This window comes from Gymnoscopelus microlampas (assembly GCF_963454915.1).
Source record: "Gymnoscopelus microlampas genome assembly, chromosome: 5".
Lineage (NCBI taxonomy): Eukaryota > Metazoa > Chordata > Actinopteri > Myctophiformes > Myctophidae > Gymnoscopelus > Gymnoscopelus microlampas.
In genome coordinates this window covers 49534540-49548953 of record NC_139942.1, presented here as the reverse complement: position 1 = coordinate 49548953, position 14414 = coordinate 49534540, and the positions used below count along the sequence as shown (strand labels likewise).

The following is a 14414-nucleotide window of genomic DNA, read 5'->3' as shown; positions in this document are numbered from 1 at the left end:
AAGATTGATAACACGGTTTTTACCGGTTTGGGCTAGCCTGATTATGAGCCTGAAGCTGCGTGGAGCTTCAGTCTGACATTGGCTGCAGTGTCCGTGATTACCAGGGGGAGGGGATTCAAATTTCCCTAAACCAATCACAAGAGATCCACGGATCCGCCTACATCTGACGTCATCGCACAGCTTGTTTTAGCAGATATTCGCTGATTGGCTCGTCGTTAGACCACTCCCACCTCCGACTCTGATTTGACAGGTTTTTTCTTCGACCGTGAAAAGCCATAGGCTCACATTATGACACCAGACCAAGAGGAACAGTCCACTCAGAGAGTGGGCGGGGTCTATGGTCTGGAACCAGGCTATAGGTTTGGGCACCAAAGCGCTACTCTTTGATAACACGGTAAATCACGGTTTTTGGCACCCAATGTGTTAATGATGTGACTTATCACTGCATTATAATACATTATAAATGTGATTTATAGTGCATTATAGACCCGACCTTTTTAAGTAAAGTGTTGTTTTTGTTCTATCGTGCATACAGAGTCCCTTTGTATGCACTGTATGTATGTAAGGGTTCCTAGCGGTATGTACTGTATGTATGTATGTAAGGGTTCCTAGCGGTATGTACTGTATGTATGTATGTGAGGGTTCCTAGCAGTATGTACTGTATGTATGTGAGGGTTCCTAGCAGTATGTACTGTATGTATGTATGTATGTGAGGGTTCCTAGGAGTATGTACTGTATGTATGTATGTATGTATGTGAGGGTTCCTAGCAGTATGTACTGTATGTATGTGAGGGTTCCTAGCAGTATGTACTGTATGTATGTGAGGGTTCCTAGCAGTATGTACTGTATGTATGTATGTATGTGAGGGTTCCTAGGAGTATGTACTGTATGTATGTATGTATGTATGTGAGGGTTCCTAGCAGGAGAGTCACAGTGCGTTGTTCTCCCAGGTGTTCTTTACAATCAGGACTTGGTATTAGTTACATGTGTAATAGATGTGAACTTGTTTTCATGATGAACATGTTCACATACAGTATGTGAGGAATTGTATGCATGGGTGGTTATGTATTTTCTTTTTTTTGGGGGGCGGGCGGTGCGGGGCAGGTGTTTTTTTGGGGTTGTTTTTTTTGGCTAGTAAGTGAAGTAGAAAGTACCATAGTAACGACATAGGAGACACTTTTTTTTTTACCATGTTTACAGTTATGCCTGATTTATGCTTAGTTTGGTCACTTGTCCTGCATCGAAAATAGCCGATCTACAAACTCACAATGCGTCGCATATTACGCGATGCAATGCAAGCTTGTAGATCAGCTATTTTGTTTAAAGCGCGACACCGGTGCTACGCATAAATCAGCCTTATAACGGCGGCCAATGAAATTCACGGATTTGTGGGGGAAAAAAAGTTCCTTTGACCCATTAAGACCTGGAACGCATCTGTGTCATTTTTTGATTTTGATCTAAAAAGCATTATTTTACACTTTGGCTATTCAAAAATAGCAGATATACAAGCTCATAGCGCGGCACCGAGTGCCGCGCTATGAGCTTGTAGATCTGCTATTTTTGAAAAATCGTGAAAATATGTGCAAATCTTTGAATCTTCTGCTGATGCTTCTGGTCGATTTTTTTTTGGGGTATTTTTTTTAAAGCCTTGAGTTGAAAACACAATGTTGCGAACATTTTTAGCATGAACCTCTGTTTGTCCCAGCAAAAAAAAAAAAGGAAAGAAAAGGAAACAAAAACCTGCACTCTGTGCTCCCTTGGGACGGTGTCTCAGAAACACACAGACAGACAGTACCTTGGAACCACTGTCCCCCGTTTGTCCTTGTGCCCCCCCCCCCCCCCCCCCCCCCCCGACGAGCAGCCGGCTGGGGGAGCAGAGAGAGAGAGAGAGAGAGAGAGAGAGCGAGAGGAAAGTTGCGGAAGATTATTTTGTAGCAACCTTTATGCCTGATAATATCCTAGGTTGCACAACGATGACACTGTCTGGCGCGCAACTAACGTATAAATCAGGTTTTTTTCTTCTCTTTAGCCAGTTATCTGCCCTGAAAGAACGTTTCCTGTTTATCTCTGCAGAGAGAACAGCATGGTTAACACTGAGCGGTCTGTGAGATGATTATTACCACAAAAAAAAGTAATTTATAAATCTATATTATATATGAAATCTATATGTTCTACTTATAACAAGCAAAGGACATGGGGCTTTGCCATGAAAGTGCATCCTTCCTATCTATGTCTGGGGGTGGGGTGGGGGTGATGGGGGGGGTTTCCTTTCGCTGCTTTATTTTTTTTGTTCTCTGTGAATTTCCTGTTTAAACGGTTTAAAAATGGAAGATGGTTTTTAATGGCGAAAACCACCGAAAAAGCTTTTTTTGTCTTTATAAAAAGTAATTTGTCAATAAATAAATGGTTATGTATTGTCACACGTTCACACTTCACTTTTTTTTTTTTACCTCTGTATTACCTGCCTGTCACCAGAAGGGGGCAGCAGCACATGGAAGTACATATCAGTAAAAGGCCTTGGTATCTCTTGGTCATAATGGTAGAATGACTCCCATAATAGTTATTTGTGTACAAAGTCTGATCTTAATTATATATAAAGATTCTATTGTGTTGTGTGTAATGCACAGGTTGCCATCAAGTTAATGTTACTAGTTTTTTTTGGAAGGAAAGCAAAAGGTTACAAAGTAAAGGGAAGGCTGAAATGTGTCCCTTCACGTCAAGGCGTCCATGTAAATGAGCGCCACAGTGATTCATCTGCACCAAATTTGGTTCATATTTGGAGCGATAATGAAATGTCTCCTTGAATGTGTTTCAACTTGAGTCAGAGGAGAAAGGCCTTGAGCAGGGAGTGGGAAAAGCAACGGCGTTGCAGTCACTGTGTGTGTGTGAGAGAGAGAGACACTGTGTGTGTGTGTGTGTGTGCTGGGTGGCAAGTCTAAAAGGAGGGGAGGGTGGAGGGGGACTGCTGCAGCAGAGAAAACAGCAAAGTCTGCAGTCATTAATATGCAAATATGCAAATGAGAGGGTAATTAAGATTGGGCGTTTGTCAGTGGCTCTTTGATTGCTAATGAATTCCAATCTGCAAGAAAGGGGGAGGGGATGATGAGCTGAAAATGAGGGGAAAAAGGGAGAGAAGAGCTCGGTATTGTGCATTTTTCCTCTCCTTGCCTCGTCAAAAGCACGATATGGGGAGTCGTAAAAAAAAAACAAGCAAACCTATAGAAAAAACAATTTACGGTGTTTTGTGTGTTTTCTCGTGAAACGTGTCCGTCAGACACACACACACACACAAAGCACATAAAAGCCCTCAGACGATGGCCCGTGCAAAAACATCTGACACCAGTTATATAGTCTGACAGGGTGGATGAGGAGGCTTCTAAAAAGATCCGCCGAAAACAGCCGATGTGCAAGCCCACGAAGCGTCGCATGGCAATGCCCTCGTGGACTTGTAGTTCGGCTATTTTTGGCACGCGACACCGTTGTACGACGAGACATATATAAGGCTATATATGATGTGGGTCTTTGATAGGATGGGTATACACACCATTTCAACACAGAGTACAAGCTCCCATGCATAGCATTGGAAGGAGATAAAAACCTGAGGGGTGGGGTGGAGGTTCTTGTATCGAAGGCAATTAACACCACACACCATCACTAAACTCACAGCATGGAGGGCTAGTGTCGCCACAGGAAGGGAGACAGATTCCCCGCTCGTTAAAGAGTGATGGGGCTGACCCCTGTAGAGCGACCGGGAGAAGATGGAGAGAGAGAGAGAGAGGGAGAGAGAGCCGGTGCTCAGGTAACCTCGCCAGGAGGCTGCAGCAGTGGCAGCATGTCATGTGTCACAAACAATGTTATTTTGATATTTTTGGCAAACGTGCCCGTGTTCCTATAATAATTCACACACACACACACACACACACACGACGGACGGGCACATGGGGCTGCTGTTTATTGCTGCTTCAGTGGTCCCTTGGTACCATGTATGTATATGTGTATGTATATGTACTGTATGTACGTCCGCCCCCGTCGTGCATTAAAACGTATCATACGAAGAATTAGCAACAAATTCATCTTATGAGAAATGAGAAAAAAACAGATGCTTCCTTGTCATCTCATCCAAGCCTAATGATTCCCTCGCAGTGTGCTGTGTGTACGTTGGGGTTTGTTGTGTACCTTTTTTTTTTTACCACGGACGAATGCTATAGCTGTACTGTAAAAACAGCATTGCAGCCTGTAGTGGTACTATCACACAGCCCATAAATGCACAATAGCAAGGGCTCTAAACAGGGGGGAAGCTTCAAGGTGTGCCTCGCCTTTATGTGTCTCTGTTTTAGGTTGCATTGCATCAAAGCAGCAGCACTACAGAATAAATAAATACACCCCAAATAATTTAGGTTGGATCACGAGTACAATACACACACACACACACACACACACACACACACACACACACACATACATACACACACACACACACACACACACACACACACACACACACACACACACACACACACACACACACACACACACACACACACACACACATATGACACACATGACACACACACGCACACACGAGAGATGAGCTTTTGCAGCTGATTTCAGAACTGCTCTGTTTGGGGGTTTTGATGATGCGTGCGTGCATGAATGCGTGCGTGTGTGTGCGTGTGTGTGTGTGTGTGTGCGCGTGCGCACGTTGGGGGATAGGTTGGGGGGAGGGAGAGGGGGGTTTACTGCATATTTTACAGGAAACAGGAAACCAGAAGTCATAACAGGAAGCCTCACGTTTTCATACTGTACCTGATGCGTGGGCGGCTGAACTTTGGGGGGGCAACCCACTTATATGGAGGTGTAGAAGAAGACTCTTCTCTCATGTCGTAGAAGACACACAGAGAGAGAGAGAGAACCCAGCAAAAAGCGTGGGTGGAGAGGAGAGCACACTCTTGTCTGTGGCTTAGGGAACATGGAGTTACACTCTATATATATCTATATATAAACCCCCCTTTTTTTTTACCGCCTGACGCCTCGTCGCCGCCGCCCCGTGCACCTTGACGCTGTTTTCGCCACAGAGCTGTTTGTCCTACTTTTCTTAAAAGGCAAACAACCCCATGCACATACAAGCGACTGTTTGATGTTCGTGTCAAGAGAAATGATATGATCACTGCTGTAGTGGAGAGACATGCCCCCATCTGTCCCCAGGTGTGTACGCCGGAGCCTGGCACCAAAGAAAGAAGGAAAAAAAAATCTGTGACATCTCTGAGACGACTCTTGTCATAATGGGGTTGAGTGGCTGACGCCGTCTGAAGATGCTCCTATACCCTCCAGCGGCAAATTGCAGTGGCAGACTGCACATTTTTACTTGAGTAAAAGTATCATTACTACACACACACACACACACACACACACACGTGTGTGTAGAAATACTCCATACACCATGTAGAAATACTCTGTTACAAGTAAAAGTCCGGTATTCAAAATTTACTTGACTAAAAGTGCAAAAGCATTGGCATCAAAATATACCTAGTGTACCAAAAGTAAAAGTACTCATTCGTGCGTTTCCAAATGTATAACATCCATTGAAAATAGCAGATCTACAAGGTCACAATGCGTCGCAAAGCAACACATTGTGAGCTTGTAGATCGGCTATTTTCAAATAGCCAAAGTATATAGGGCTGAAGTGGTTAGTGTATGTTTTGTAATACTAATCTAAATCTACAAAATAACTAGTAAGTAACTAACATCTTCAAATAATTGCAGTGGAGTACAATGAAGTACAATATTTGCCTCTGAGATGTAGTGGAGTAGAAGTAAAAGTATTAAAAATACGCCAGTAAAGTAAAAAATACATAAAAATGGAAATTAAGTACAGTACTTTAGTAAATGTACTTAGTTACTTTCCACCACTGGCAAACTGTATGCAGAGCTGACTCGTGTTTTCACCGAGCACAGCCTTCATCGCTTGACTGCCTCCTTGCTTTAAGGATGCATTTTTTTCTGAGTGCATTAAATGCATAAAAATACATTTAAAAAAAACACATCATCACGAAATGAAGCAACGCATTTTGTTGCTTCCATTTTGTTCCTGTTCTACTATGAATTGTACATTTATTTGGTCCTTATAGTTAGTTAATCATGTGGTTTAACATGATAACCTGTCCTTTACTTTTACGCCGGCTGTTAATGGCGTACAGGTGTGGCGCCCCGTGTGTGTGTGTGTGTGTGTGTGTGTGTGTGTGTGTGTGTGTGTGTGTGTGTGTGTGTGTGTGCGCGCGCGTGCGCGTGCGCTCATGTGCGTGTCCGTGCGTGTGTGGCTGGATGGCTCAGATGTTCTCGGAAAAAAAGGCCAGGCCAGATGTTAGTGAGGTTTTCCCCCTTGAACCAAGTTGAGGTTTTCTCTAGAAAGTCACAAAACAAACACCACCAGTGACTGCAGACACTTGTTTACACAGCCACCAAGAACACATCTCATGAGAACCCAGCGCCAAGCTGTTTGCGTGAGTCTGTCCTTTTCTCTCTCTTTTTTTCCCAAAGCAATACTCCCCTGAAGCTATATGAGAAAGAATATTTTCTTTTTGATGCAATTTCATGTGTGGGAAAACATCAGACACAAAACCTGTCCACTGTATTTCTTGCCATCTTTTTTTCTGTATGCATCTCTTACACACTCACTCACCAACGTCCATACATTACACACACACACACACACGCACACGCACACGCACACACGCACACACACCACACAGGACCCAGCTGTCAGCTCCAACTACAGCGATGAGTCAATCCGGATAGATTCATACCGACAACAGTATATGCTTCAGCTAGAGATGGGCTTAAAAGTGATATACCACAATGTATATGGAGCAAGCTTAGATATTTGCTGTGTGTGCGCGTGTGTGTGTGTGTGTGTGTGTGTGTGTGTGTGTGTGTGTGTGTGTGTGTGTGTGTGTGTGTGTGTGTGTGTGTGTGTGTGTGTGTGTGTGTGTGTGTGTGTGTGTGTGTGTGTGTGTGTGCGTGTGTGCATGTGTGTGTGTGCGTGCGTGCGTGTGTGTGTGTCACAATATGGTCACTATTTACATTGACTTCTTTAATTACGCAACTCAACAGTAAGTAATGCTTCACTTATAAAGCATCTTTTCAAACCAAGGTTCTAAAGTGCTTCACAAAGGGACATTTTTAAGAGAGGAAACCCCCATTAAAGAGTAAAACAGACTAATATTAAAATATATATTATACATACAAAATGTAAGACAACATAGTTCATTAAACAAACCAATATATCAACCTAAAAGAAACACAGTTCATAAAAATCTATAAGGATCTAAAATATAGTACTTAAAAAAACAATATACAGTATTGTAGTGTCCCCGGTTGTTAGTGGCTGAGGGGACTTCCCAGCATGCCTTGAGGCGTACCTGTATGTAAGTAAGTAAGTAAGTAAGCATTGCCGAGCCATAGGGCCCATGGGGCAGGAGCCTATCTCCTGTTTATGTAGCGTGAGGCAGCTTAATGTACAAGTACATCCCCTGGACATGACGCTACTATGTGAATTTCGATGAATTGAGTACAAAGGACCCCAATGGAAACAAACCATAGGCTTTCTTGGGTTTAGAATCCTCTTAGCAGACCTTGTATTGAACTGAAACTGTACTTTCCTGTGCTTTTTTTTTGCAAACTGCTAATAAAGTATTCAATCAATGTCGCAGGGACTGCCCCCAGTCCAACACTTGATGTTGAGTGCCATTCTTATAGTATTTGGTATGACTCGGCCGGGGATCAAACCCCCGACCTCACAATCACAGGGCGGACACCCTAATCGCAAGGACCACTGAGCTGCCCTGTATGTGATATGGTTCTATTATTGTGTTATTTAGCAGGGTGTAACAGCGATACGATACACATCACAATACATGGTTGACGATACGATACAGGGACGATATTTCGTTCATTGATAGCGATACGATACCATTCAATGATTCAAAATCGATACAGTAACTATTTAGCCAAACATTCTATCTGTGTGAAATGTATACATGTATAGTGCAGGATTTGTCTTTTAAGGGAAATATTAATTATTATGGGTATACAAAGTAAAGACATTGATTCACTGGCAAATATATAAGACATTTTCTTTGACCAAATATGGACAAACTCACACCTTGGCAGGCATATAGAGATTCCACACATTTATAGAGTTTAGTGATATGGAACGCAGCATGAAGTAATTAAACCCCTCTTGTTCTAACATTACTAAATACAAGGCACAAGTTCTAAATGTATCGATACAATCAATTATTTGCAAGGCGATACGATTTTAGATCGACACAAGTCACACAATACAATATGTTACCGTTTACACATTGGCTATCAATATAGTTGGATCGTTGAAATTAAAATCAATGCATCCATAGTTACTGTATCGTTACACCCCTAGTATTTAGTTATTTGTATGTAGAATATGTTGGGGGGGGTGGGGTGTTAATGAATGATGTTGTTTTATGTGGGCGGCAGTGGCTCAGGGGAAGAGTGGCCGGTAGGGCGGCCGGATGGCAACCGCGAGGTTCCCAGTTCGATCCCGGGCTCCCCCGGGTTAGTGTGGAAGTGTCCTTGAGCAAGACGCTGAACTCCTAATTGCTCCCGATGAGCAGTTTGGTGCCTTGCATGGTTTCCTCTGCCATCAGTGTATGTATGAATGTGTGTGTGAATGGGTGAATGTAATGCACAATCTAAGTAAAGCGCTTTGGATAAAATAAATGCACCATTTACCATTTATGTTATATCTTTCATTCACCATTTATTTTAAATGTGTGTTATTTTGGGTAAAAAAAATAAAACAGGGTTACTAGCGGTGGTTGTGGGGCACCCCACCCACCCTGGGGCACCCCACCTTATTTTTTAACTCTATGCACCCCACCCACCCATACCATCCCCACTTTTTCTGTCACTGTGGGTTGAGTTGGTTTGGTGTTGTGAGCTTCACAGCCACAATTAACCTCTTTGAACCCTAGTGTTCCTATTCTGGGGGCGAACGTCTACAAAGCTCGTACAGTTTGTCTATCAGCTATTTTTGGCGAATAGATTTGGTGTAGACTGAGGGAAATATTATACCAAATATGTATAATAGGGTTTTAAGTGGTTAAAGTTTAGTATTCCTATCTTGAAGATTAATCAGTAAGCTTCATTTCCATCGGTCATTACAATATAATTTAGATTTATAGCTTAAAAAAACATGCAGCACAATTCCAAAAATATTAGATCTGTATCAGCTACTATTGGGATATGCAATAGAAACAGGACATAATGTAATGATGGCATCCCTGTCCAAACTTTAAATATCAATAGCATTTTACTAGTTGTTTAGACTGATGATAGGTTCTTGGTTTACCTATGATCCTGGATTACCTGAGGCACAACACTGTCTCCATGCATTCGTGTTTACCTTGCTTACTTTAAATCGCTCTGGATTAAGAGCTTGTCTGCTAAATGCCTAAACTGTAAATTGTAATGAGCTGATTGTTGGCTTAAACAATTACAAATACTGTAAATAGGGACACAACACTTGACGTGACACAACACATGACACAACAATGACGTGAGCTGTGGTTGGGTCTACTTTTGTGGGGACATACATTATGACATATACATACATACATACATACATATATACATAGCAGTGCTGTGTATGTATGTCATATGTATTACTTTAGTGTGGACATACACACAGCACATAGAATCAGAATCAGACTCAGCTTTATTGTCACATCACAGGTTTACAGAAGTAAAAAAAAAAGTGGGTGAAATTCATTTTCGTGCATAGTTTCCCTCGTATAGTTATTTCCATGAAGAGGGGGGGGGGGGGCAAGTGGGAAAGGAGGTCAAACAAGAAAACAAAAAGACCAAACAAGTTATCTACATATTTACACAAGTACCTGAAATAAGATATAAAGGTGCATGAGCATAGTATAGCAGATGTATACTGTGCATGATATACTTATGGACGTTAGTTAAGGTGCTAGAAAAAGCACACAATAAAAAGACAAAAGTCAGTGCGTTGTACCTGGGATTAAGGTGCAAAATGTCAGTGTGTGTCGACCCATAATCCACATACTGTAAGGTAGACTGACACTGGTATAATCCGCAAGTAGGTCCATGAGGAAGAGCAAAGAAAAAAAAGTCACTTGTCCCTGGTATAAACATAGTGATGTGATCTGTCATTGGTCTACTTTTGTGGGGACATACGTACAGCACGTAGTGACGTGAGCTGTTATTGGTCTACTTTTGTGGGGCCATACATGAGCTGTGGTTTGCTTGGTCTGTTTTTGTGGGGACATACATATTACATAGATATAAGCAGCACATAGTGACATGAGATGTAGTTGGTTTACTTTTGAGGGGACATTCAGCCAAACACGGTTCTAGTTAGCTTGTCCTTCGTCCACGCTGTAAAAAGACGTGTTGTTTCTTGTAACAGTACAGAGTACATCTTTATTTACTGAAAATAAATACTTTATTTTTCTAGGACCTACACTGACACCATAGGCCGGTGTCAGTGTATTTTCCCTTTCACGTTTGAAATAAAGCGGTACAGTATTTTCTTTTAAAAACTTTTTGAACACGGAATCTTTGACACAAGTACTGAATATATATGATTATACAACATAATACGTTGTATAATTGTATAATTATGAGTACTCCATATTGGAGTAGTCCAATATGGAGTGTGTTGGTCAAGGCAGCACACTTTCTGAACCACTTAAGCCCTATTTATCATTTCGAAAAATATTCCAAAATAGCAAACATACTTTCATAATTTCTTAATGGACATTTTTGGAAAATTGTTTATCATGACCTGGTGCCCAAAATATGGATGCCAGATGTACACACACACACACACACACACACACACACACACACACACACACACACACACACACACACACACACACACACACACACAGACAGTAGCCTACATACAAGATCAAAGGCTTACAGTAACTGTAAAACTTTGTCCACAATTTTGTCCACAAGCAAACCAACCATAAATGGAACCAACCAATCTCCTAGTACTAAACTAACGTTGGGACTGTATAGAAATGCATTTTTTACAATTTACACACGTAAATTCCCCACCACCCAATTGCCCAAGATCTCTTTCTCTCTCTCTCTCTCTCTCTCTCTCTCTCTCTCTCTCCCCCCCCCCCCTCTCTCTCTCTCTCTCTCTCTCTCTCTCCCTCTCACCCTCTCTCACACACACGCACACGCACACACACACGCACACACGCACACACACAATTTATGCAAGTTTTTTTTATTTTTTTGTAGCCTGGGCAGCATTTCAGCACAAAATTAAAATGCAGCCCCCTATGCAAAACGAACCCGCCCCTTGATGGGATCACTCCGCAACGCATTGGGCGTCTCGCACGTCCATCACGGCTTCCCCGCCTCCCCATTGGTCCATCGCGGCCTCCCCGCCCCGCCATTGGTCGGTTGGCTCGATATTATCATTCCATCTTGTGCTCTGTAGGGCTCTGTCACTAGTCTCTGCAGCTCTCCGCCGTGGTGCTCCTCCGCCCGCCGACATAGATCCTCCGAGAGGGTTGTTCTAGCTGGCGGAACTAGGGCTAAGCACACCGCGCTCTGCAGCCAGGCTGAGGCTGAGGCAGGCCACCAGGCAGGAGGCCACTAGAAGACCCGGGGTTTGGAGGCTGTTGACTAGAGACGGACGTTGCCCAGCCCGCCCGCCCGCCCGGCGCTTCCACCGGGGTCACCGCCGCGTCAAGGCAACTCGACAGCCGCCCGAAACGAGCGCTTCTCGTCGGGGTTTATTATTTAGGTTGTTTTTTAACCCGGACAACCCCGCTGCAGGCTGCCGTGAGGCCGTGTTTTAGCAGCCTGTTCCTGGGTTTTAGTTTTTAGTTGCTGCTGCTGCCTGGCCAGGCGGAGGGATACATAACCACCGTGTGGAAAAGAAGCGACAATGTGGAGGCTGTTAAAAATGTCTACGAGGAAAATGAAATGGTTACATTTATAACCGAAAGAAGCGGCGAAGGAAAAACAAACTAAAAAAACACCCATTGGAGTTTATCATCACCTTTACGACAGTTATGAGTCCGCCTTGAAACATTGTGTCGAGTTGTCGCTGTGACGGCGGTGCGTCGTAAAGAGGAGGATATATATTGATATATTGTGTCCATTCCTCCTCATCACAGAGCAGAGCCTTCGGTCCAACGGGAGGAAGGAGAGGGTTTCTCCTAAACAACCATTAAACTTACTTTTCTTTCTGTTGGAGAACACGTTGTTAAAACAGGTAAACATGGCCTTTTATAAAGCGTCTATAGAGCCATTATTAAAGTGGCGTTGCATGTCAACGAGGATAGTCTGGAGCCAGGGCTTTTATTCACATAGTTATTTGTCAACTTTTTTTTTCGTGGGGCCAATGTGTTTCAAGTGTGTGTGTGTGTGTGTGTGTGTGTGTGTGTCTGTCTGTGTGTGTGTCCGGCCTGGTTTCTCGGTGGTCTTTAGCTGTAGTTTCACTATGTTCTGTTTGCAGCTTTTTTTTCTTGTTGAAAAGCTGGGAAAAATACGCGTTTTTTTTGTCGGTTTAATGTCTTCATAATATTATATTATCATATGTTTATCACTATGAGCAGAAAGACTGACTTGAGTTGCTGTTGAGTGAATAACAGGGTTATTGCCATATCTTGCATATTTTTTGGAAATGAGATAGATGCCTTGACGTGTGTGTGTGTGTGTGTGTGTGTGTAGGGAGGGGGGGGGAGGGGGGGGGGGTAGAAAACAAGACATGCATTCTTGTGTCTTCTAAACATTCATGGACAGACACCTGTTCTCCACATTATGACCAAAGTGTGTAAATGCTTACAGTAGGCCTGTTGTACTTTGTGTCTCACATCCTCCCCTTTAAAACATCCTAAACTACTACTTAGCTACAAATGAACTTGAGTTAAAGACCATTGTTATTATTATCTTAATTATTTACACCTAGCAAGATACAAACACCACAGTTACGATATGTTTTGATAGTTTGACTGATTTGTTGAAAAACCTCATGTTTATCAAAGTTTCAACAGTGTTTTAAACGAGGTCTTTGTGTTGATCAGAAGAAGGGGGGGGGGGGGCTCCATTCTCCTCCGTGGAGAGAAGAAACGGGGCAACAGGTATATTATTTTAGGTTCCCTTTAAACACACTGTGGCCCATTGAGGAGCCCACGATAAACAGTCGCTTCCTGTCATAAGAATTGTTCTTTTGTTTAAAAACGCAAAGTGTTTTGTCTATCACAAAAAAAAAAGTTTTCTCTCCAATCGGGTAAGGCTTGGAGGGGAGGGAGAGAGGAGGTGGGAGGAGAGGGGAGGGAGGAGGAGGAGGTGGGGGGCTAACTTCCATTTGTTAGGAGGGGCTCAGCACTTCTCTTCTCCCCCATTTTGACCTCGGCTCAATGAGAGAGCCACCAGGGCAGGGTAGTAGAGAGAAACTTAAAAACAGAATATCTGGAAGAGTTGCTTTTTGACTGAATGGAGTGTGTTTATATGTTGTTATTATCTAGTACTGAGGTGGATCTACTGGCGTGCGTCTCTTGGACATATCAATTCAACCTTTTGGCCTTTTTTGTTTGTTTTGTTTTTCTTGACTACCTACAGGATTATTAGGGCTTCTTCCGAAGAGATCTTTTAGCCATGCGTGCTGGAAATTAAATGCAAGTTTAGTTTTTAAAACGTGTGGCTAAATTGGCGTGCTAGCAGTGTGAGACAATGAACAGGTATTTATGACATTTATATACTTTTTTTCCTTTTGGGTAATAATAACACACACACTCAGACATACACATATAAGAACGTTGTTACATATGATCACAGATGCCAGGTTCGTTTGTTGACCTGGCATCTCATAGTTTGTATAGTTTCAATGCACAGATTATTATTGTTGATAGTTTATTGTTTAGACTACTTTCTTGGTTTACTTATGACACTATATTACTGAGGCACTACACTGTGTCTATGCATTTGATGTATGTGTTTACCTTGCTTACTGTAAATCACTCTGGATTAAGAGTGTCTGCTAAATGCCTAAATTGTAAATATTATATTATTGTGGGGTGTTTTTTCCCCAAAACATGAGTTTTAGATTTTTAATTTGTACTCCCAGATGTTGCTCACCATTGACACAATGTTAATCATATTGTTTATTGTGTGAGTACACACACACACACACACACACACACACACACACACACACACACACACACACACACACACACACACACACATTGTGTGATTTTGATTGTTCTGTAAACTCCAAGGCAGTGTGAAGGAAGCTGCTATAACAAGCCTAAAGCAGGTTTGTATTCTGAGGTAGAGGGAGAAGGAGAGGAACTCATGCAGCTCCAGCTGAGCCC

General features: G+C 42.6%; 1 protein-coding gene across 3 annotated transcripts in view; it reads left to right on the top strand.

Annotated features, from left to right (window-relative positions):
- Positions 1–11418: 11418 nt before the first annotated feature.
- The window catches only part of tcf3a (transcription factor 3a), a 52137-nt gene continuing 49141 nt past the window's right edge, over positions 11419–14414 (top strand). Inside the window, exons 1-2 of one of the 3 annotated variants that reach the window (XM_084058196.1) lie at positions 11419–12310; positions 13660–13778. In XM_084058196.1, coding sequence (XP_083914322.1) covers positions 13771–13778 — 8 coding nt within the window. In that variant the 5' untranslated portion in view covers positions 11419–12310; positions 13660–13770. The remainder of the gene's footprint in view (positions 12311–13659; positions 13779–14414) is intronic. The other 2 variants (XM_084058195.1, XM_084058194.1) reach the window with 2 other exon arrangements.